General features: G+C 39.7%; 2 protein-coding genes across 2 annotated transcripts in view; one reads left to right on the top strand and one right to left on the bottom strand.

Annotated features, from left to right (window-relative positions):
• The window catches only part of ADI1 (acireductone dioxygenase 1), a 42,485-nt gene extending 29,878 nt beyond the window's left edge, over positions 1 to 12,607 (top strand). The window contains exons 6-7 of the transcript XR_010302785.1: positions 7,494 to 7,597; positions 12,180 to 12,607. The gene's annotated coding sequence lies outside the window, so the exon portion shown is untranslated. The remainder of the gene's footprint in view (positions 1 to 7,493; positions 7,598 to 12,179) is intronic.
• The window catches only part of TRAPPC12 (trafficking protein particle complex subunit 12), a 45,289-nt gene that overhangs the window by 15,849 nt on the left and 3,383 nt on the right, over positions 1 to 26,057 (bottom strand). The window contains exons 3-7 of the mRNA XM_064145932.1: positions 23,249 to 23,365; positions 17,483 to 17,596; positions 16,498 to 16,636; positions 9,403 to 9,515; positions 2,540 to 2,612 (exon numbers count right to left, since the gene is read on the bottom strand). Coding sequence (XP_064002002.1) covers positions 2,540 to 2,612; positions 9,403 to 9,515; positions 16,498 to 16,636; positions 17,483 to 17,596; positions 23,249 to 23,365 — 556 coding nt within the window. The remainder of the gene's footprint in view (positions 1 to 2,539; positions 2,613 to 9,402; positions 9,516 to 16,497; positions 16,637 to 17,482; positions 17,597 to 23,248; positions 23,366 to 26,057) is intronic.

Here is a 26,057-nt window from a genome sequence, read left to right as displayed (position 1 = left end):
CACATGTATCTCAGTCAATCTGCTGCCAAGGTCACTGTAATGATTTGAAAGAGGGGGAGGAAAGGGAGAAGAAGCCATTTCAATGAGACTGTTATAACTGAGACCACTCATTTGTATCAATAATGTAGTGCCTGATGAAAGCATAGCAGGTCACACAGATAATTCTTTCAGCACACATAAATGCCATTACAAATATGAAGAGAGCTTGGTGAAATGTCTGCTCCCTTCCTAAAAAGAAAAACTCCTTCAATCCTCTCCAAATTTTATTTTTCAAAAGAGGGGCATAATGTGGGGCTCAAGGCTGTACCTTAAAGTCATTAATTATTCCTGGCTTCTGTTTTAGAAATTCCCCCTTGACCCTTCTGCACTTAACAGAGATGATGCTGTACTGAGCAAGTATTTTATGATACATTTCTGGTTTTCTTTCCATCTGGGTGCCTGTAAAACCTGGACTTAACTGAATAACTTTCCTTTCTTATTTCACTTATGTTAGTCCATTCGTTTTTTGCACATCCTTACAGTTTGGTAGCCACTGCAGGTTTTAGGATTTAGATGTCAACAAACTAGATTTTGATTCCTGTTATTTATCTAGGACCATGTACCCCACACTGCCCCTCATTTTAATAGAATCTTGAGCTCTTGAGCACTGAGAAGTTGCAAAATGGGCATCTCAAGGAATGCGTTACCAGACAAGTGGTGCAATGCTAAATCCTTCTGCCTGTTGAAAACCTGGCAAAGAAGGTGCTCTGCTGCAGCCTAAGTCAATTGGTGTAGCACCTTCTTACTTCAGCAATAAGGAAATTACAGACTAAGCATAATCCCCATAATGAATTAGGGCTGTCTTCACACAAAGTTAATAAGGTTTGCTTCAGCTAGTCTCAGATGAAAATAAACCAAACCCATTATCAGCCTCCTGGAGCTCCAAATGCAGTGAAGAAGCAGAGAGGGAGCAGACCTGGCTGACCTCCACAGACAACAGCAGTTGAGAGTCTCTGCAGAGGTTCCACGGTCTTTTTGGCAGTCTTAAACCTACAGGCAGCTGCACAGTAGACATATGAAGATCTCTCCAAATTTTCAGCAACCTTGTCCTTCGGTAACTACTAGTTGCTGCTTTTCTAACTATGCCTCCTCCTGAGCTCATCTCAGCTATAAAGAAGCAATGGAGAGGAAAAGCCAAGGAGTCAGAAACTCACCAGTGAGACAGACAGCAGGACATAGGATTATGACACAGATAGGAGAAACTCTTTGTACCTTAAAGGGGAGTTGGTGCCTTGGTTTTAAAGTGGTAGAAAGGAAAAGAATGTGGGAATAATAAGAACAAAAATGACAGTAGGAAGGAGCTAACAAGGAAGAACAGAGGCAAGAAGAATACTAGATGCAAAGACAGAAGAACAGAAACTCTTGGCCTGCTGTGGATAAATATTCAGTATCAGATTAATTCTCTTTTTCCTAACCTTTTTGAGGGTGTTCATGTGACTGTATGTGCAAATGCTGCTATGTGGGTGTTCGCTTCTTCAGGACAGATCTAGATGCTGTCTTAAGGACAGTAATACACTAAAACTGCTTTACATCCAGTCAGTTGAAGACCAAGCAAAGAGTTCAGACAGGTAGGTCCTCATCCTCCCATACAGACACTGGTTTAGGGAATTGTTTGTAATGGTTCTTTAATTCTGCTAACAACTCTGGCCCTTTCCTATCTCATAGGCAGACTTACTTCCCACAGGTGAATGCTACCTTAGAAAGCAGTTGGTGGGATTCCTTAGATTGTTAGCTGAAGCTGAAAGGTTTTTGTTTTCTTGGTATGGTGATTTTAACTTACTAGACACTAGGACAGGTTCCTATAAACCAATCTAAGTGTCTAAAATGCTATCTCTTGTCTAACTCTTAAGCACGCTCAAATGACCTCATTAGTGTAAATTCCACTAAAATAGACTAATTGTCCTGAAATTAATTCTTTATGCAGTGATGTATCCTATACTATTAAAATAAAACAACTAAAATAAAAGGAGCAGGAAAAAAGACATAATTGTGCATAAAATAATGAAAATGATGATGTAGATTAAGATAATCTGAATCCTAGTCTAAAAAGTGACAGCTATTCCAGGAGTCTAAGTACCATGCAGATACACTAAGACTTGGCCATTTGGGTAAGAAGCACCCTAGGCCAGTGTAGCCTTTGAAGGACAGCAGACTGACCCAAAGAACTTTTCAGATTTCAGACATGAGTACCACCAGAAGCCAGTTAGCCAAGGCTAACTGATCTGTGACAGCAACACCACTAAAGGATAGCAGCTGTGTTGTTTCTTCTAAGCAGGAAAAAAGAAGTTATTTAGTGCATTAGTTTGATCAAGGGTAAAACTGTGAAATTAATTCCAGCAAATAAAAGCACAAGGTGTGTAATTTCAAAGGCTGAGCAGGCTATGAGATTACAAAAATACTGTTTTAACAAGTCTGAGGCAGTCTTGTGAAAACTTCTGGCATATTTAGGCAAGTGATAAAAGCACACTGCCTGTGAAAAAAATGGTTAAGGAATACCTACCTTGTCTGTTCTCCTGTGTAATGTTAGTCATGCTTCCATCTTCAGCTAAGCCTTGTTCCAAATTTTCTAGCATCTGCAGTAAATTTTTTTTAAGTCATCAATGTAAGTTTAAACAGCACTACATACTTAATGCAAAAGATCTGCAACAGTCAGTCTATATGTAAACTGATTCAGGAAGGAATGCTTCACCTAGGTACAGTTCAAGATTACTGATTATTATGATAGTGAAACCTATTGCACCAAGAAAGTCATTGTACAGTAGAAGGATGTTAGAGCTCAGGTTTATGGTACTTACAGAACGTTAAGTGTCAGCACACTCAAGGGACACACACATTGTGTTAAGCAAAATATGAAATATGCTTCACCAGAGAATGAGTATTAGTGACCACAGTCAAAATGATTTTCCACAGAAAGCCACTGCCTCCTGACTTCCACACATGAAGTATGGGCTCTGTTTTCACAGTATCACCAAGGTTGGAAGAGACCTCACAGATCATCAAGTCCAACCCTTTACCACAGGGCTCAAGGCTAGACCATGGCACCAAGTGCCACGTCCAATCCTGCCTTGAACAGCCCCAGGGACGGCGACTCCACCACCCACTCTTTTATCTTTAATGAAGTACTCTTAGTTCTTACTGCAATTTCCTTCTCAAAGTTTGGCTTTTACTTACTTTTGTAAAAAACTGTAATAGATTTAAAATCACATAAATTGTTGTACAAATGAAACATTTTCATTCTCCCAATAAATGTATACGTAACGAAGCTTGTGTCTTTGGCACTTTTAGAATACATATACAAGCTTCCATTTGAAATGCAAGTCAAGTTGCCTTTTTCTAATCCCATTAGTATTTCTCCACATCTGTTTTCTGTTGCCCACAGATCATCCCATTTTTCCTGTTACAGATGTATAACTTTGGTTCTGTAACAATGTTTGAAATCTCCTTCAAAAACTCCAAACATTAAGGTCGATAACACTTCCATCAGCTGCTGCAGTTAGCTGATCAGGGAACTACCAGGTGCTGCCTCTTCCAGGGACTGGGTGCACTTCTGAACACAGCTCCCAGCCCCTCTCACTGTAAGAAGTAATTGTTGGTTTGTTTTTTCTACACTGGCAAGGCATTCCAGTTGTGCCACAGTCTGTAAGCAAACACTTAACAGAGGAAATCCTCCAAAACAAAGGCAGAGAGAAATAATCTGGCCTTGGAGAGTGTCTTGGTGTCTTCTACAACCAATAGCAACCAGTAGCTCCAGGAAGCCAGATTGTGACACCTATTTTAGACATCTTAGAATGGAAGGAATTGTCCTATGAGATACCAAGCTCTTTTCACAGACTAGAATGAAAGCTTGAACTTAGGTCTTGTTTAGCTACAAGGAACTTTAAAGTAAGGAGAGAGAAATAGTTAACTTACAGCAGCTACTGCATCAGCTGAGCAAATTGTTAGCCCATGACAAATAAAAGGTAACATGATTCAGTGTAAACCTCATTCCCAGAGGACTCACCTCAGATTTACACAGAATCATAGAACAGTCTGTGTTGAAAGGCACCTTAAAGATTATCTAGTACCAACTTCTGAGGGACTGTAAGCATACAGCAGCAGATGCTGCAGCTTAGTTGATAGGTGGCAGTTTAGGAGGTCAGAAAGTGAATCTCAGGTTCACATCAGAAGCAGTGCAGCCACTCAGAAATCACTTAGAAGCCCAAGCATCACTTTCCAGTGTTAAAGTGAGTGTATAATGAGGCATTTTGCCAGAGAGAAAGAAACCACCAATTCTCTCCCACAAATAAAAATCAACTTAGGATGTTTTGTGTCCAGTCTAAACCCCATGATCTTTCTTTTTGCTTAGAAAGCATCAAGTCATAACTCCTTATCCTCGATCAGGCTGGAAGTTCTTCCTCTTCAAATTCTAAAAGGCAACAAGGTGTGTCCATCAATGAGACATGCTGCCTCATTTGAAAAACCAAGGGGGTTGCCTGAATATGTGCTCTCTAACATCATCAACAAAAAAAAGAAGGGGGGGGAAATTTAGCACACAATTAGAGTATTGCATTAACTATTCTGTGACATTACTTGGGAATATCTAGTTGTCACCTCAAGCTCCACATAATTAAAATAGAACTTGGTGCTGATTTGAGGCTAATTGTTTTATTCCCTAGGTTTATCTCCTTTTGCCCTTCTGAAGCATAGGAACAGTGTGTGCAGTTTTTCAGCATTTGGGCATTTCCACAGTTTTTCAAGGTTTGTTTCATAGTAATATTAATTATTCAGAAAGTTCCTCAATTAATATTCTTAGGTCAGTTGGCACAAAATGTTTAATTCTAGTAATTCATTCCACTTTTCTGCAGATGGTAAATGGTTCTAGTGATATTGCAGGAGGTAGTTCTAAGCATCTGTGTTTCTGTTATACAGAGAAATATGTTTGAGCACTTCTGCAATTCATTTTAAACATCAGTTTTACATATGACTTCTGCTTTTTCCTTGGTGGAGTTTTTTTTTGGTGCGTCTGGAACCGTAACTTTTTAGGTACTCATACTGGTGCAGATTCATCACCATTCCCACAAACTCATCAAATAAGGCCTCAAGGCAAATACTCCTTAGATTGAAGGCTTAACATGAGCCAGTAGCACGCTGAGGTGGACAAGATGGCCAACAGCATCGTGGCCTAGATCAGGAATGGTGTAACCAGCAGGACCAGGGAAGTGGTTGTCCCCCTGCCCTCACTGTGGCCAGGAGGAGGTTGCTCTCTTCTCTCAGGTGGCCATCACCAGAACGAGAGGACAAAGCCTCAAGCTATGCCAGGGTACATTTAGGCTCGAGGTGAGGAGAAAGTTCTTCACTGAGAGAGTGATTGGATACTGGAATGGGCTGCCTGGGGAGGTGGTGGAGTTGCTGTCCCTGGAGCTGTTCAAGGCAGGATTGGACGTGGCACTTGGTGCCATGGTCTAGCCTTGAGCTCTGTGGTAAAGGGTTGGACTTGATGATCTGTGAGGTCTCTTCCAGCCTTGGTGATACTGTGATAAGTACACACCATGAGTACTGTGTTCACTCCAAGAAAGACACTGAGATGCTGGAGAATGTCCAGAGAAGGGTATCGAAGCTAAGGAAGCATCTGGAGAACAGGTCTTGCAAGGAGTCATTGAGGGAAACGGGCTTGTTTAGTTTTGAGGAAAGGAGGCTGAGTGGAGACCTTCTACCTCTCTACAATTCCCTGTAAGGCAGCTGCACTGAGTGGGGCATTGGTCTTAATGGTCTTATCCAACCAAAACAATTCTCCGGAAACAGAATGCTAATGTGACCTCAGTAATTGAGTCAGAACTGGAAGATGAATGAAAATAAAATCCAAACCTATTTAGTAGGTAGAAGACTGAAAAGTTTACCCACTTGGAAGTAAAACAAAAGACCATCAGATGTGAAGAATGTGTAAGGAAAAGCTAGGGAAGAATACGAAGGAGAATGGTAGTACTACTAAGGGAGTGTCTGGTGGACAAATGTCACACAGTGGCTTTGAAAACTGTTGCAGAGATAACATTTGTAGTTGCAACTCCAACTTGGCAGAAGAGCCCAGCTACAGCTCTGCCACTTAAAGGATTAAGAGTTAAAATTGAGATGTGCTGCACTATCTCGGTCTGTCAGCTAGAAGCTTAGGCACTACAATGAAGGAGTTTAGATTAAGCCCAATTATTGGTTCATTCTCACATTGTGGTCTCCAGGTAAGCATTATTAGCACATCCTCAGTGCTTTTAGCACTAAAGTGATCACACATATGTTTTCAAATTAATGCTTGGAAAGAATAAAATCTTTTGTGATTTAAATTACTATTATTACTCTTACTGCTTTGGCTGTCTGGAGACTATTTATTTCAAAGTGGGCTTATATGGGCAACAAGTCATTGAGGCAATTCATGTTGTGAAGTCAGTAATAACACAGAGATGGTAACAATTTCACTGGATTCCGCCCCTAAGCTATGATAGGCATTTAGTAGCACAGATTATTTCTTTCCCAAATGTTGCTCCCATAGATATAGATGTAAAATACCCAACTACAAATCTGCAGGAATACTGGAAAAGGTACAAGTATTATTGCCTATACAGGGAAAATGAAAATTATGCTTTTGGACTCAATCTCCAGTTCTGCTTCAGGTACCAGAAATGTCTGAGTTGATGGGAGCTGAAGAGACCAAGCCAAGGTACAGTTAGAGCTTTCAGCTGAATGGCTGATCCAAAGATGACATGTACTTGTAGAATCCATATAACCAAAATCAAGAGGGTTAAAAGGATATATCAAGCAGGAAAAACACTACATTACAAAACATTACATTAAGGATGAGAAACAAAATAGAAAGACAAATTTCCTTATGATAGGAATGCATTAGCATTAGCCTGGAATAGCTTCCCAGGGGATATGGCCTCAGCTCCATAGGCCAGCTCATTAAAAGCTAGAAAACAACCTTGAGTTGCAGAGAGACAGACTAGGTGAGGTAATAGGTCTTTTCTAGCTTTTATGACTCCAAGATCATCTCATTTACATAATGACTATCCATGTGCCCATGTGCAAATATGGATGACCAAAGATTATTTTTCCACTTTTTAAAATAGGGAAGTAAAACACTAGAGCCTTTTGGTTGAAAGCTCCCCAATTACTTCTGCTATGACCCAAATGGTTCCCAAGTGTCCTATAAAAATATTAAGACTAATGAGCATACATCCTTTATAGTATTTCCTTGGTTATGGTAAGGGATTTTCACAGATATTACAAACTTCATACTCGACCATCCAGGTGAGATCAGGACTATTAGACTAGTAGCAGTTGTAGAACAATCAAAATAGACATATAAACAATATCTTTTGTCAGCCAATCCTGGTTATAAATGGTTAAAATACCAGCAATTTACAATGGTATTTTAAAAATGCACTTGTCTTCACAGACTGTCCTTTTTCACACTCTTGTTTCCACAGCTGTCTTTGAATTGCTCCAAAAGACAACTGATTGAATGCCAACAAGTGAAGTAATCAGCAATGAGGTGCCTAGAGTAATTGATGAGCAATATTTCCTTGAGAAGGTTGGTATGGGTTTTTTTGTCCATTTGTACTTTTTTGTGAACTGTACTTCAAAAGAGGCATCCTTGAGCATAAACAATGTTGTATCCTGGCTCTAGTGGAAGATAAAGGGAGATGCAAGGGGGTTGGACTAGATGATCTCAAGAGATCCTTTCCAGCCCCTACTATTCTCCGATTCTGTATAATTCTCTTTCTGACTGCAGCTTAACACACCAACCTGGTAGAGAGTTTGCAGACTCAGAGAGAGGAAGGCAGAGAAAAACAGAACTCAATCTGTGAGCCAACAGTAAGAGCACAGAACAGAAGATTCCTTGCTTCCAAGATGTCCTCCAAGGTAGTGGACGTCATACACTTCCACTTAAAGAAGCTTTCCCCAAGGCCACAAGGGGTCACACAGAACTTGCAGTGCTAGGCCACTAGCAGTTGATGGAAAGAGAATGTGAGCAAAACAACATGTTCTTCAAAAACATAAAGGCAGGGAAGTATTAATTTATCAATCTCCTTTATTTCTATTTCATCTTCATCAGCATATCCAGCTTCCCTTATTTGAACAAACAAGTTTTACACAGTACACACTCAAACAAAACCTTGTATTGCAGTACACAAGGTACACTCCAAGGATATGCACTTCATGGAAAAGAGCACAGGCAGAGCTTCCTCAAGGTTGTGTATGACTTAAACGTCTGGTAAAATAGGGAAGGGAGTTAATTTCTTTCATTGCTCTGTTCAGTGATAATCTTTAATCTGTGGAGAATCATGGCTGATGAAACTATAACTGACATACAGCCACTTCAATAAAGCTAGCCAGATGGCTCAGCAGTCACTTGCTCTTTCACATTCATGCAACTTACTCTCTCTGTTCCAAGATAAAGGAACTTAGAAACCAGTTCAATTTTTGGACTCTAGTGGCACTTTCCTGACTGAGGGGAGACAAAGCAGCACTTAATACCAGACCACACAAAACCAAGATACGAAACAGCTGATCTGCTGCAGGCTGGGGCAGGCAAATGTCAGTAGAAGCCCTGTGAAATCCTGCAACAGGGATATGGCATTTCTGAGAAGAAAAAATTCACTCCAAATTGAGAAGTGCTGTTTATGAAGGAAAAGGTCAGAGGGAACAGCCTGCCAGTAATGGAGAAAAGGAGGCTAAGGAGAGACCTTCTTGCTCTCTACAAGTTCTATCAAGATGGGTGTCAGTCTCTTCAACCTGGTAACAAGAGACAGGACAAAAGGAAACGGACTCAAGTTTCCTAAGGGGAGGTTTAGGTTGGATATTAGAAGGAACTTCTTCACAGACAGAGTTCTCAAAGACTGGAAAAGGTTGCCCAGGGAGGTGGCTGAATCCTCAGAATGCTGGCTTAGCACCAGACTTGGTAGAGTCTTGGACTTGATCTTGAAGGTTTTGTTCAACAGAAATGACTTTATGTTTCTATGACAAAACAATACTATATTTCTTCTAGTATATCACATTAACGACTGGGTTTTGAGCTAGCTAGACACAGCTAAGTGAGGGATAAAAGCTCTCCTACTTGACCATAAACACACTTGCTTACTGTCCTCCATGTCTTGCCTGGCAAAAGCATGAAAACAAGAGAATTATGTTATTCACTATTCCTAGCTACCACAGAGAAGAGAAAGATGTATCCTAAAATGGAAGGGGCACTTCGTTACTTCTGTTAGTGAGTTCCTTATCTGTATCAAGATGGAAGTAAAAATATGTCATTGTTGAAACTTAATTTTCTTTATAGGGATAATAAAATACACTTCTTAACCATTAAGATATGTTAGTTCACAGAGAAGCTGTTACCTTGGTGCAGATTATCTTCATACTATGCAGTCTGTCAAGTGACCCCTGAGGATTCTCTAGGTACTGTGGAAGTTCAGCATGTAAAACCCGCATAGAGAATGGAACCATGGAACCTAGAAACACAATTACATTCATTGAACTAATTGGCTGTAATGATGAGTTTGTGACTTCCCTACAACACACAAACTATTATTCACAAGCGTATATGACAAAGTCCATTTTACTTTCCTACCTTTTTCTTCTCCTGATAAAAGATGTGAAAGATGAGAAAACAGCAAACATCAGCTGTAACATGAGATACACTGTAAAATGTTTTAAAACAGGTAGACACATATGTAACCTTCTTATGTAACCATAATCAAAAAGCCCAAGATAAAGGTGTATCTAATTCAAATTTTCAAAACCAAGTTTTGCATGAAAGTAAAATGTTCCATTACAGATTTTTATAAACTAGTTAAATTTAATGATTAAAAACCGAGGAAATTTACTCAAGTTGCATCTACAACATCAGTAGTCTCAGAATCATAGAATCAGCCAGGTTGGAAGAGACCTCTAAGATCATCCAGTCCAACCTATCACTCAGCCCCATCCAGTCAACTAGACCATGGCACTAAGTGCCTCATCCAGTCTTTTCTTGAACACCTCCAGGAACGGTGACTCCACCACCTCCCTGGGCAGCCCATTCCAATGCCAATCACTCTCTGTGCCAACAACTTCCTCCTAACATCCAGCCTGTACTTCCCCCAGCACAACTCGACACTCTGTCCCCTTGTTCTGTTGCTGGTTGTCTGGGAGAAGAGACCAACCCCACCTGCCTACAACCTCTCTTCAGGTAGTTGCAGACAGCAATGAGGTCACCCCTGAGCCTCCTCTTCTCCAGGCTAAACAACCCCAGCTCCCTCAGCCTCTCCTCATAGGGTTTATGTTCCAGGCCCCTCACCAGCTTTGTTGTCCTTCTCTGGACACATTCCAGCACCTCAACATCTCTCTTGAATTGAGGAGCCCAGAACTGGACACAGGACTCAAGGTGTGGCCTGAGCAGTGCTGAGTACAGGGGAAGAATAACCTCCCTTGTCCTACTGGCCACACTGTTCCTGATGCAGGCCAGGATGCCATTGGCTCTCTTGGCCACCTGGGCACACTGCTGGCTCATCTTCAGCCTACTATCCACCAGTACCCCCAGGTCCCTTTCTTCCTGGCTGCTCTCCAGCCACCCTGTCCCCAGCCTGTAGCGCTGCTTGGGGTTGTTGTGGCCAAAGTGCAGAACCCTGCTCTTGGCCTTGTTAAATCTCATCCCATTGGCCTCATCCCATAGTCCTCACATCTAGTAATTATGCAGATTTTACAATAAGATATGAGAAGCTGGAATTATTTGCCTTAAAAACATGCTTGTAAGAAGTTTGTATAACCAGGGCATGCAGAACTCCTATGCAATCCTTTTCCAAATAAAGCTGATAGGAAAAGTCCCTCTATTACAGAAAAATAACAGTAAAGCAACATGAGAAATAAACCCAGTATAACAAAGAACAAAAATACTTCTACTACAATAGACACACTAAGTCTAAAAGTATGCCAAGTTTGGAAAGTTAAATGTATTATAAAATAGTTTGTTTTTTTTCTATTAACATCCATAGATTTGTGTAAAGGTCCGAGTCCATCATACTAAGCAGAGAAGATTCTACTGCTCTATAAACTCCTTTTGGTCTCAGTTTTACTTCCTTAATGTTAGCTCTTCCACAAAGATTTACTACATGACCCCATACTGTGAGATTGACTCTTCATAAGATGGTGTATTTTGTGTATTTTCCAGTTTACTGGAAAAAAAAATAATCAAAGAATAGGGAAAGAATTTAAGACAGCATTTGGGTAGAAAAAGAAACATCTAACTGTAGTTTACTGTTTTCTATTATTATCTTCATCATCATTAATTATATTTAGCAAAAACCCTTTAAGTTTAGGAGCATTCTGGGTGACTGCAAGGGCAATTTTAGGAGCTTTAGGGAATCTTAGTGTGTGCAACATCTTGCTTTCAGCTAACTGCAGATCTTGGTACAAGGACAATAATACTGAACGTAAGTAAATACTACTGTTAAAACCACTTGAGAGCTAGCAAAACGGGGAAAAGGCCTTTGCAAAATACCATAGTACAGTTCTAATACTTCACTATAATATATTTGCTAACTTTAGACATACTCAAATAGGATTTCCCTCTCAAGTCACCTCTCACCTCATATTTTCTCAAAAATAGGGCTCAGGAGCTTTTTAAAAGTCTGCTTTTAGAATAGAAGAGAACCAACCAAGTTGGAAAAGACCTCTAAGATCATCCAGTCCAACCTATCACCCAGCCCTATCCAATCAACTAGATGTGATGGTTTGGGCTCTTGCCCGCCCCCCCCCACTTTTGGAATTGCCCCAGCTAACTCAGACGGCCTCTGGGAATATAAATGAAGCTATTTATTTACAAGCAGCAAATATACAAGCAGCTATTTACAAAATATAGAGTCATATACAGAAATATACAAAGGATAAACAATACAGAAGCACAACTCCTCTCCCAGAAACCTGAGTCCCCAGGAGGGGCTCTCAAACCACTCCAACACCTTCCCCTTGCCCTCTCAACCTTACCCCAGTTCTCATGAAGAAGAGAGGTGCAGCCAAGAGGTTAGGGAGCAAGGTTAGTGGAGCAAGGTTAATGAGATGTGACTAGGTCTGAAGGCAAAGGCAGAATGAAAGACAAAATGGAGAATATTATCAAATGTTTTCCTTCTTCTTCCCAGAACTCTCAGCGGGACTGTGAGCGAAGTTGACACCACCATTGTTTTCCCTCTTCATAGCCTCTTATCTACTTTTTCTCACCAAAACATTCTAGCTTGCTTCAAACTAGCACACTAGACCATGGCACTAAGAGCCTCATCCAGTCTTTTCTTGAACACCTCCAGGGATGGGTTTGTACAAGAAAGAAAGAGTTAAGTGCTATATACAATGAGGACGAGTCACTGCCTCTAGGCATTTATTCAAGGTTGATGAAATTGTAATCACACCTCACTAATTATGACCTTCACAGTGAGCGACTTACATCTACATAGATTCTCTTTCACCAGAACTAACTACTCCCCATGGCTTCTGTGGCTGCTGTGTCCCAGTAACAGATGCACACACAACTTCCGTCCATCACCTTATGTGGAACAGAGATGAAGAAAACAAAACTACCTTTGAAATTCTATGAAAAAAATATGTAAAAGAAATTCCATGAAATTCTTTTTGAAAGGTTATTCAACCAGTCACAAAAGATGTTAAATATTTGATGTACATATCCAGACTAGTGCCTAGAATGACACCAGTGAATGTACACAGTCAGAGTTTGTGGGGTGAACAACTACGAAAAGGAAGGTGAAAATAATTTCAGAGGAATTCTGTGCCAGAACACTACAGAGAAATTGCTTTGAAGACATGTTGAAAACTTAGGAACCTGCACTGCAAGCAGCAAATGTGGCCTGTGACTCCAGCTCTCTCACCCTTCTGGGAATTCTAACTCCACCATCCAATGGCAATCTTGTGAAAAAAAAGCAGTGCCTAAAACCAGCTAGTTTGATATGGACCTTTTAGAGACAGCAGTCTTGATTACTGCTACTATAAGAACCATGAACCTACTGCTGGACTCACCAGAATTTGTGATGCAAAGACAAGGAAAATGAAAAGGAAAAAAAATTGTTCCTCAGCAAAGCTTTGGAAAAATCTGAGATACAAACCAAAGTCTAAAAGTATTAGCAACATTTCTGGTTAAGGGCAATACTCTAGCACTTTCAACTCTGAACAAGAAGGCATCATCTCATTCTCTTGTCAAATTCAGCAAGGAATCCCACTAGGAATCAGAGAAACTTTTTATATAAAACACTGGATTTTGTTGTGTGCTGCCTTTTGCAAAACTGTTTAGAATCAAACTCATGTCCTCTATTCTGTTTCACTCAGTACTGAATTTAACAAGGCAACGTGTCAAGGAAATATTTAAACCAATCAGCATATCCTGTAATTAAAATGTTTACTTAAGAGCACAGGAGAATGGATTTTGCTCTCTGCTTCACACTTGGATTTCTAAAGAAGCAATGCCCTCTTACCCAGCAAAGAGATAATTTCAACAAAAGGCAACCCTACAATTACTGCTATGCATTGAAATTTTACTTCAAAGTTAAATAAGTCTTATTCCAGTTTGATGGTTTACAGTTGACCTCTGTTACTTTTCTGTAGGTGGCCTCCTAATAGTTTTAGCTATAAAACATTCATAATGGAAAAACGGTTTAAGAGAATTCTTTCCTCAGCTATTACTTTTAAATACAGGAGAGAATCCTTTTCAAAGAACATGATTTTTTAACTCACTTTGGCATAAATTAATCTCTTTTATATATATATAACCAACACACAAAAGGCAAGAGAAAAAAACCTGTCTGCTGAAAGTAAAATGGATACTCCAAAAGCATGGGAACAGATGGAATAAATAGTAAGAGCAGGTCGAGTTTTTGAAGACCACAGATTTCAGTTCCTCTTCCTTTATGAACAGCTGCATATTTTCATAACTGTCATAACATAAACATCACCTCATGTCAATCAAATTCACACTGCAGCCCTTTTAGAGCAGGAAAAAAGAGGATTCCAATAGGAAGCCATTTTATCCTTGTGTTTTCTTGTTACAAAATCAGTAACCAGAAATGCTTTCTGCCTTCTTCAGTTTATTCATTAAATCTTAAATACCAAAAAACAGCAATAGGGCAAGTTATCATTTACTGAAAGTATGAAATGGGAACTCATGACAGTCAGAAGACAAAACAAAGAAATGAACACTTCCTTCACTGGATAAGAGAGAAACTCCTTGAGTTTATATGCACACACTTTCACATCTACAACAGCTTCTTTGTATAGTCTGTAAGATTTTTTAAACAGTGATGATGTAGCATATCTGAATCCTAGCCTCACTGACTGTCAATCAGAAGCACATTTAAATTCCAGTTTCAGCAGGCCAGTTTCCAAGCTTTTGCTTATTACTTTCAATCCAGAAACCCTGAAGAGAAGCGAGCTGAAAAGTTTGTAACCATTGAAAGGAAGTGTCTTTAATCTATCTGAATGTTTCCACATAGTTCACAATTTAATTGCACTTGGTTTTAAAAACACAGATACGCTGAATTAAGATCTGGGTTTGAAGGGTTTCACAAATACGTTTTCATTAATCTGGAGTTTGGGCAGAAGCAAAGGAAATCTAAGAAAAAGAATGTAGAAAAACTCTGCAACAATTGCCCTGCCACAAGGAGAGCACTGTACCACTTAACCAGGGAGAACTGCAGTAAGGCAGAATTTAGGAATTAGTGACTTACTTGTAAGAAATACTATATGAAGCTGGTACTGTCTACAATGAAATTGTGTAGCCTTGGGAAAGAAAGTACAACTAAATATTTCAGTGGCACTCTAATCCCTTTAAGTTATACATATATTAACTGAAATATCTATATTATTGCTGAAAAAAAAAATTTCCAAGTCTGACAACTCTATCTTAGCAGCAGCCTCCATAGAGTTAGATAATGGTTGGACTTGATCTTAAGGGTCTTTTCCGAACCAAAAAAAGATCCTATGTTTCTATTTTATTCTATGATCAGCACTGAAAACTTATTTACAACATGGGTTAGAGTGACAGTTCTAGTCCATGTATGACAGGATCCCTTTAGGGGATCTGTTTTTCAAAACTGAATAAAAGAAACAAATTCAGAGCACTGCTTGAGTAAACACAGACACATAAAAAATGAAACCTCACACAGCCAACAATTTCTTGTATAATTTAAAAAATGTATTTCTGCTAAAAATTCTAACTACAGTGGATATTAGCAAAGACATAAAAATAATACAGACCTAGGGAAATAGGCAAGCCCAACAGTGGTGGATGTCCAGACTCACACTACTTTGAGAGAGATATATCTATTTTATATAAAATATATAGAGCCAGAGGTGGTTTGTTTTTTTTTCTTGTTTTTGTTGTTGGAAAAGACCTGTAAGATCAGTAAGTCCAACCATTACCTAATTCTACCAAGTCTGGGGCTAAACCATGTCCCTCAGCACCATATTTCTGCATATTTTAAACAACTTCAGGGATGAAGATTCAACCACCTCCCTGGGAAGCCTGTTCCACTCTGATAACCCTTTCAGTCAAGAAGTTTCTTCTCATACCCAATGTAAGCCTCCCCCGATGCAACTTCAGGGTGGTTTTCTAACACCTCTCTCATTGCCTGTCACAGGCTGTTTCTGGCTAGAATAAACTATTAAAGTTTGCATTTTTAAAACTGCAGTACTCTAGATATAAACTTCTTTATTACACTTATCTGTTAAAAACAGTCCTCTGACAAATCATTGTTGCATCAGCTACACTGGCATGGAAGAGCTGTGCCCCTTAGTTTTTAATCCTATCTCTACAACTCCCTGAAAGGAGGCTGGAGTGAGGCGAGAGTTGGTCCATTCTCCCTAGGAACTTCCTTGCTCCCAAGGATAAGAGGAAATGGCCTCAAGTTGCACCAGGGGAGGTTCAGGTTGGATATTAAGAGAAAATTTTTCATGAAAGGGTACCCAAAAACTGGAATAGGCTCTCCAAGGAGGTGGCTGAATCCCATCTCTGCCAGTGTTTAAAAGTTGTGTAGTCTTTTGTGACCAGTCTTTAGAGGTGTAGTGCTGAGGGACATGGTTTAACCTCAGACTTGGCAGACTTAGATAACAGATGGCCTTGGTAATCTTAAAGGGTTTTTTCTAATCACAATGCTATGATTCTGTATTATTCTGTATCACTACCTACATAATGCAAGCAATACTTTAACAAAGTAGTTAATCATGTTCTTCTAGGGAAAAAATTCGCCAAAACACAAAACAACTCCCCCAGCCCCCTCCCCCCCCAAAAAGAAAAAAAACCCACAACCAAAAACCCCCGCCTGAACCCAAAATCAACAATAAAGAATCCAAGAAGATACACTCCAAAGTTTACCACTGCTTTGGAATTAAAAAAACCCAACTCAATAGCTCAGAATGGCTGGGAAAAACAAAAAGCACTTTATAAATCAAGCATCTTACCTTTTCGGCCAGGGTACACATGAGGGTAATACTCGTAATAAAGATCAGGTTGGTCTAAATTTCCAAATGGTTCAAATTCCATTTCTGCATTTTGGAACAGATTCAGTTTTACCAGCAATGCCAGTCTCACAAACCACAGCTAAAAATTAATACATAAAAAAAAAGTACAAAAGGAGAAGTATGTCATTAGCTTCAACCACAAGCCACAAATACAATTTCAACTTCAGGTTTTTATGTTGCTTGCTGATAAGAACAAGGATGTACATATACAAGCTTTTTTAACTGAATACCTTTTATAAGATTATTAAAACAAAACACAGAAGACTGATGTTTTAACTGTTTGCAAAGGTACTGAGAATTTGAAGACAAAGTTTGAAAACTAGCCTGCCTCAGAATTAGAACATCTCTCCTTAAATTCAGTTAGCTGGTAGAATTATCAATCTGATTTTCAATTGTTTTTCCACTTTTTGGGCAGTTCTTAAAACCTGTTATGATTCTGGTGAAATTCCATGAGCTTGATAATCTACTAGGGCCAAAACCATGAGTTGTCTCCTGGTTTCATTTTATTCAGTAGAACGTTTGTCATGTTTCAAGAACCTTTATTAATCTGTGTTCTTATTTTCTTACATCATGGAACATATGTCTTAACATTTGAACCCTTACTAAGAATTCACCATCTAGATGGTGTCCATCGACTTTAGTGCAGTCTTCCAAGATAGCAAAACACATCATTTCTTTTCACTATAAAATCACTAGTGTGATTATCTTTAGAAACACACAATCAAGACAGAACTTTTCATTTAAAAACAATAGTTAGCTGTAAATGAAGACCTACTTTACAAAAGCAAACAGAAAAAGTAACTTGCTCCAAAACTTCACTAAGCTCAATTTTAAGCAATAACTGGGGAAAGAAGATGGATGTTAAAAAAAAAACCCTAATGACCACTTCTTGGAAAAAAGTGACAAGGGTGTGCTTGAAACATACCTGTAAAGAATCTGTTGTATGGTTGGTAGGCAGTCCACTTTTTTTATAGCCTTGACCATGTGCAGTTAGAAGCCGCCCACACAAGTCAACTGCTGCCCTCCAGTTTTTACTGCTCTGGGAAGAAGAAAAGACTAAGTAGCAAAATCATCAAGTCACTAGAACACACAACTGTTTATTTTGCCTGAAGCAGCTACATGTACTCATCAGTAATAATGACAAGGTCAGCAGAGCTGGCCAGTGAGAAGCAGAATGTCATTCGTCAAAGCTGCACGCCTAATTAAGCAAAAAGTGAAAATAAGTATTTTCAGATCACTAAACAAAAATAATAAATACTACCATAGGGGATACTAACTGTAAAGCCTGCTTGATTATATGCTTGCATATCCTATAATACTCATAATTTTGCTTCCTCACAAAAAGGAGAAAAAAGTTGCGAGCCATATTTCAATAATCCTACCCAAGTTATTTTGCTGCTGTATTTAATGCTTACTTCTACCTCTCTGACTTCAGGCAGATTAGAACCTCTAATGCAGCTTCTCCAATGAAAACAGTCTTTGCTAACATTGCCCAGAACAAAGAATTCCTATCAGTCATAGACTCATAGAATGGTTTTGGTTGGAAAAGACTTTTAAGATCATCAAGTCCAACCAATTTCCACCACTACCAAGGCTCATGATAAGTCACATACCACAGCACTACAATTCTGCATCTCTGGAACACCTCCAGGGTTGGGAATTCCGTCACTTCACTGGGCAGCATGTTCCACTCTTCAAGAACTTTTTCAGTTAGGAAGTCTCATATCCAACCTAAAACTCCCTTAGGAAACTTGGAGCCATTTCCTCTTGTCATATCACTTGTCACTAGAGAGAATGGACCGATACTCACTTCACTACAACATCCTTTCAGGGAGTCGTGGACAGCCAGATGGTCTTCCCTGGGTGTCCTCTTCTCCAGGCTAAACAACCCCAGTTCCCTCAGCTGCTTCTATGAACTGCTCTCCAGACCCTTCACCACCTTCACTGCCCTTCTCTGAATATGCTCAAGCACCTCAGTGACTTTCTTGAAATTAGGATCTCAAAACTGAATCTAATGCCAAAGGCATGGTCTCATCAGTACCAAGTACAGGAGAACAGTCACTTCCCTTGTCCTACTGGTCACACTATTCCTGAGTTTTTGTATTCTCCAGCCCACATTTTGCAGCCATACAGTTCAAAGGTCTACTACAGAGATTACCATACACTAATGAGCTCATCTCTCTCCTCTGCAGTGTCAAACCCTGGATCAAAAGTTTGAGTTCTACTGGAAATGCTGATAGCAAGACCATGAAGTAACATAGCAACTTCTGAGACATCTACATGCTCATGGAAGAGCAGGAATTGATAATGACACTTCAACATGTATCTGTATTAATTTAGAAAAGTAGAAAGGCACTGACATGGATTACCTGAAATTTATTCCTCTTCTGCAGAGACAAATTGATTCTTATTATCCCTAGAACAGAAGTGGACATAGACTCTAAATCTTCTCAACCTTCTGTCTCTAGTGAGAATCAGGATCCAAAAATAATAATGGAACATTTATTACAAACTTAGGTGCTAAATGTTTTAATTTTTTTTTTTCGAGCATGGGCAAAAATTACTTTCCAGAACAAGACAGCCAGGAGAAGCAAGTCTGACAACCACTGTAAAAATAAGTCCTTGCTGGGAAATGAAACATAATAGTCATCTCGATTTCAAAAGTAGACCTGCCTGGTGGTCATGGAGTTTAATTCTCTGTGGAAGCTTAGTAGCATGCTGCTGGCTGTATAAGTTAATTTGAAATTAGCAGGACACATTATTGTCTCTGGCAAATGTGCCAGACTTACAGTTGCAAGTCCACCAGAAATCTTTATCCAATTGTTTCAAACACCCCTCAACACCCTGCAAGTCAGCAGTCACACAGTTCTGACTGCAGACCACAGGAAAGAAGTTTTTTTTTTTTTTTTTTTTTTTTTTTTTTTTTTTTTTTCAGGTTGGAAGAGACCTCCAAGGTCATCCAGTCCAACCTAGCACCCAGCCCTACCCAATCAACTAGATCACAGCACTAAGTGCCTCATCCAGGCTTTTCTTGAACACCTCCAGGAACGGTGACTCCACCACTTCCCTGGGCAGCCCATTCCAATGGCAAATCACTCTCTCTGCCAAGAACTTCCTCCTAACATCCAGCCTGTACTTCCCCCAGCACAACTTGAGACTGTGTCCCTTGGGAGAAGAGACCACCCCCCACCTGGCTACAATGTCCCTTCAGGTAGTTGTAGACAGCAATGAGGTCACCCCTGAGCCTCCTCTTCTCCAGGCTAAACAACCTCAGCTCACTCAGCCTCTCCTCATAGGGTTTGTGTTCCAGGCCCCTCACCAGCTTTCTCGCCCTTCTCTGGACATGTTCCAGCACCTCAACATCTCTCTTGAATTGAGGGGCTCAGAACTGGACAAGGTGTGGCCTGACCAGTGCTGAGTACAGGGGAAGAATAACCTCCCTTGTCCTACTGGCCACACTGTTCCTGATCCAGGCCAGGATGCCATTGGCTCTCCTGACCACCTGGGCACACTGCTGGCTCATCTTCAGCCTACTATCTATCAGTACCCCCAGGTCCCTTTCCTCCTGGCTGCTCTCCAGCCACTCTGTCCCCAGCCTGTAGCACTGCTTGGGGTTGTGGCCAAAGTGCAGAACCCTGCTCTTGGCCTTGTTAAATCTCATCCCCTTGGCCTCTGTCCACCCATCCAGCCTGTCCAGGTCCCTCTGCAGGGCTCTCCTACCCTCCAACAGATCAACACCTGCTCCTAGCTTGGTGTCATCTGCAAACTTACTCAATCCCCTGGTCCAGATCATCAGTGAAGATATTGAACAGGACTAGGCCCAGCACTGATCCTTGGGGAACACCACTATTGACTGCCTGCCAACTGGATGTGGCACCATTCACCACAGAAGTCTGGGCCCAGCCCTGCAGTCAGTTCTTGACCCATATCAGAGTGAATCTGTCCAAGCCACAAGCTGCTAGCTTTGCTGGTTGTGGCAGACAGCGTCAAAGGCTTTGCTGAAGTCCAGGTAGACTACATCCACAGCCTTCCCCACATTCACCAGGCAGGTAACCTGATCATAAAAGGAGCTCAGGTTGGTGAGACAGGACCTGCCCTTCCTAAACCCATGCTGGCTGGGCCTGATCCCTTGGCCATCCTGTAGGTGCTTTGTGATGGCACTTACAACGACCTGTTCCATGACCTTGTCTGGCACTGAGGTCATGCTGACGGGTCTGTAATTTGGCAGTTCCTCCTTATGACCCTTCTTGTGGATGGGCATCACATTAGCCAGCTTCTGGTCTTTGGAGACCTCTCCAGTGAGCCAGGACTGTTGATAAATGATGGAAAGCAGCTTGACCAGCTCCTCTGCCAGCTCTCTATCTGGTCCCATGGACTTGTAAGGATCCAAGTGGCTCAGCAGTTCCCTTATTGCTTCCTTCTGGATTACAGGGGGACTATACTGGTCCTTGGCTCCATCTGCCACTTCAGAAAGCCAGCTGTCCTACAGACAACCCGTCCCACTATTGAAGACTGAAGCAAAGCAGGTGTTAAATACCTCTGCTTTTTCCTCATCTTTTGTTACTATATTCCCCTCTGCATCTAATAAGGAGTAATCTACAGTCTTGGTAGTAATAGGAATGAGCTTTGTTTGTAAGCCACAAGTAGACACTCAAAGCAGATATGGATACTACAGCTTCAGATATAGCATCAAAAATAGTAATTTAGATTGAATATTAAGAAAACGTCTTCATTAAGAGACTTGTCAAGCACTGGAACAGGCTCCTAATGTATTTAAAAGACCTGTACACATGGTGCTAAAGGCCACAGTTTAGAAGCTGATTTGGTAGTGTTGGGTTAACAGTTGGAATTAATCTTAAAGATCTTTTCCAGCCTAAATGACTCTCTGATTCTATAATTTCCAACTTATTACAGAGAACATGAATGCCATACCACTGTATACAAGTTTGTTATATTTGAAAATATATATAAGAACACAAAGTTAATCAGATGCAGAAGTAACAGTGTATGATTTTTTTTAATAAGACTCAAAGGGAGTCATTAACTCTACATGTAACACCATTAAAGTGATTAAAACGTCCTCCTCCACTAGCTATGACATTCTTCTCCCCTGTAAATTACATTAGTAGAGCACTTTCACATCAGTTAAGAAAATCAAGTTAGTAACTCTGTAACTCTTTCCTGGTAGCTTGAAGATGTGATTTCATACTTGGAGCAAAGATGTAACTTTTTTTTTTTAGCTATGCTAAGTATCAAAGACATAATTTCCAGGGAGGTGGTGGAGTCACTGTCCATGGGGCTGTTCAAGGCAGGATTGGACGTGGCACTTGGTGCCATGGTCTAGCCTTGAGCTCTGTGGTAAAGGGTTGGACTTGATGATCTATGAGGTCTCTTCCAACCTTGGTGGTACTGTGATACTGTGTGATACTGTAATTTCCCTATGGATGCAAACAACTTACAACTCAAAATATTAAAGAAGTCTTTATTAAGGAACACTTGTGCTGTTTACTCAAATGAGGGTAAACAATCTCAAATATGAACTAGCAGAAACTGACATAATGGCAGCTTCCACCTTGTACACATAATTTTTATCTGTTTCTGTGAAACAATGCAACAATGTGAAGACAAGATCTTGCTTATACTTATTTGCTCCAGATGTAAATCCTTGTAACAGGATTTAGCATTCACTGTTGATTTCAGCTGCCACTGGTGTCTTCCTACATCATGTATGTGACACTACTTACAGATAGAATCCCAGATTTATACATTCAAATGTAGATGTGATCAATGACTGTACTGATTAGATATCCTTTGACTTCAGAGTTCAGACACCAGCTCACATGTGAACACCTAAGCAACAAGTATCAGACTCAAAATGAAGCCTGTCCTAATTCTATACACCTATACTGTGGACAGCAGCTGCAGGAACTGGGGTTGTTTAATGAGAAGACATGGAGACTGAGCGGATACCTTCTGGCTCTCTCCATCTCCCTGAAAGGAGTGTATGCTGGTCTCTTCTCCTTTCCAACAAGTGACAGGACAAGAGGAAATTGCCTCAATCTACAGCAGGGAGGTATACATTGCATGCAAGAAGCAATTTCTCAACCAAAAGGATTCTCAAAGAGTGGAACAGGATCTCCAGGGTGGTAGTTGAATCCTCATGCCTGAAGGTCTTTCAAAGAGGCAGAGATGTGGTGCTGAGAGGTATGGTTTAGCACCAGAGTTGGTAGAATTAGTTAAAGGTTGGACTTGACATTGTTTTTCCTCCACTGAAAAAAAATTAAGCAGCTGAAATTACCCCATCAGCTTTGCTCACCATTTACAACAACTGGCATATATTACCTTTTGTAAAACAGTAAGGCAAAGCCATAAATAATACATCTATAGATAAACAAAAAAGCAATTAAAATCTGTTTTGCAACCATTTACAACACACAAATTCATAGTAACTTAAAATTACCATTTTTCTACCTCCTGCACATTAATAATAAAAAAAAGTTTTCCATCTCATTTCAAACCAAATATTTAAACCCTCATGTCATTCTCTAACGTCCTTTGGCTTGCATTTTTCCAACAAATAGACTGATACACAGAATGTTTTTAGTTTCTTCTCACAGGCAGCAGCTCTCAATTATCTTGAGGGAAGTTCTGTATTTAATATACATATTGAATTACGAAGATTGTTACTTACAATTAGCTGTTTCAAGCCTACAAATGACTGTTCTACAGAGTTGGCATTTAAAACTTGTCTCTTCACTGCAGCTTGTTCCCCCAAGAAGCGAAGCATTAAGTCTTTTACTGCATCTCCCTTGGTGGTCATGGAACAGAAAAAAAAAGAAACAGAACATGACACTTTTGAACATTATTTTAGCAAAATGAAATGTTGAATTAAAGCTGAATGATATAGTTCTTTGCCCACGAGAAATTTTATTTTCCAGTACTTTGTGTGTGAAATGAATATAAACATATATATATTTATGGCATTTTAATGAAAACTTCTGGGTTTACTCAACATCATTTGTCATTTTTTTCACTGTTTGGCTCTGTTAGCATAGAAACATTCAGACTTACTTGCTTTTCATGTTATTATCCTTACAAAATATTCCTGCGTTCTTCCAAAACACAGTAAGTTTTACACATTTTCATAAAGGCTATTGTTGAAAGATGAAATCTACTGATCAGTAAAGATGCACATGATCAGCTAGCCTCAACTATCCATAGAAAAGAAACTTTGAGGGATTGTAAACACCAGCAAATAGTAACCCTTCAACAAGTACTCTGAATTTCAAAAGAATTAACTGCAGCAGTAATTTGAAGACTTGAGAGTAGTTGAGACAGAGATTTGAAACAGATTTCTAAAGTTAAACAAGATTAATTGTACATTTTACAACACAGAGCAGCTAAGAAGCCAAATGCAGATTCTATTTCCAGCTTTCCTGGCAATACACTGAGTAACTCTGTATATGGCAATCTCTGTGCCTCAATTTTACCTTCTAATATTTGTTCAGCTATTGATTTCTTTGCCTTCACATCTGTTGGCCAACATCCTTATGGCTCTGCCTACTAGAGATATTAAGCAAATAATCAAGACATTCAAGCTTAACATCAAGCAGCTACTGAAAAACTGCGGGCCACGCTGACAGGCACTGACACCTGTCCTGCTTACTGTCTTCAGATACCATGTCTGCTACTACAGAGTGTAAGACAGGGTGTGATAGGGGAGTGTATCCTATTTTTGCTGGGATTGTATAAATTACTGCATACAAGAGAGCTCCCTGAGGGTTTAGTAGTCATCCTGTGCAAAAAACAGTTAACAGAAATTACTTTTGTAAGACTTCTGTCAATCTTATGGTTTCATGTGTTTTTAATCTAGAAAAGAAACATGTGGAAATAAGGAAAATAATTAGTAGTATGTTAACAATATACTAATATTTTTTTTCAAACAGAAAGCAATTTATAACCCCTATTCAGCCAGAGTAAAGATTTTACTTGATCACCATCCTCTGAACAGCAGATGTTCACGGAAGGAAAAGGAGAAGCTCATATTGGGTGGCAAGTATTACGCTAAATAGAAGATTATGAAATCTAGATTCATATTGCTCTTGAAAGCCAAGAGCTCTCCTTTCTTTTAGCTATCTTTGTAAGAGAGAACCTCTGCACTCCTCTCCATCTTCTCTTGTCTCTGCAATTTCACTATATATTTTCACATCTATGGTAACCAGAATAGCAAGAAGTAATTAACACGGCAAAGCACAAAGTGACTATGCAAAAATCTAAGCATTCCAAGGGATATTTGCAAAAAAAATCCCTTTAGAGGAACACAAAAACATTCACTTGAACAACTAACTGAAGTAGGAAGCTGTTAGCAGAGAGCAGGAAGCAAGCCACAATGCCTTTTGCCTAAAAAAAAATACAGAACACCTAATAATAGAGAGATTTGATAGTTGCACTTTCCCCACAGACAGTGATGGGAAATATGCTTGCATTTTCTGTCTGGTTTCTTGAGGAATGAGACTGCAACTACTGTTTCACTATACAGATATCTTTTACCTCTAATGCTGTCACTTATCCTATGAACAAACAAGATTTCCATCTTTGGGACAGAAGAGTCTGAAGGATTAAGAAAAGAGTGTATGCAAAATGACATAAATACAAAAGAATTTCTAATCCTTCCCAATAGTAATATGGAGGAGGAAATATTACAGAATAATGTAAAGAAACAAAAGACAATAACTAAGGAAAAAAAGCATAATGGAAAGAGCACAAAAAGCAGTACTCCAATTTGTTCCTGAGAATAAGATGCAGATAATCTGAACCATACATACACAAGCCAAAACAGCTTAAACAATAGTGTTTCTTGAATGATGAGCAAAGTGTAGCAAGCAGCTGAAATTAAGTTTATTTAATATGTTTTTTTTTGCTGCAAGTTATCCACTTAAGGCTCAAGACAATATGTTTGTAATAAGAACAAACACTTTTTGAGTGAGCAAGGACAGAAAAAAAGGATTGAACTCTTCAAAACACCTCATACAAAATTTCAGTCATTCCCTGAAGCACACTTACAGTTCCTTTTAAATGCACTTTCCAGCCAACTTGGCAGCTGCATGCAGCCTGGTTTAAACACCTCCTCGCATTAACATTTAGCATTAGCAAACTATTCATACCAAAGCTTTAATGACGATTGTTGGAAGTGGATTTAACATTGAAAAGATGCCTCTCACAATGTTTCAGTTGACATGTCAAGTACTCTACAATTATGGCTCCAGTGAAATACGCAGTTTGCAGTACTAGAAGTGTGTGAAACAATGACACCAAAGTAGGGGATGTCAAGCCAGTCAAGGCATGTGCTCAGGCTGCTGAAAAGCAGAAACTGTAAGTAGAGGAAAGTTGTGTAAACATAAAGCACTCCAAAACTTGTCCCTGCTGACATGCCTGTGTGACAGCTTATAAATTATAATCAATGGAGAAAGCAGTAGGAATGTCCTTTAATTCCACTGATG

Source organism: Pogoniulus pusillus, chromosome 7 (assembly GCF_015220805.1).
Source record: "Pogoniulus pusillus isolate bPogPus1 chromosome 7, bPogPus1.pri, whole genome shotgun sequence".
NCBI classification, from domain to species: Eukaryota; Metazoa; Chordata; class Aves; order Piciformes; family Lybiidae; genus Pogoniulus; species Pogoniulus pusillus.
Note: the sequence above shows the minus strand (reverse complement) of the source record. Positions and strands in the feature narration are given on the sequence as shown.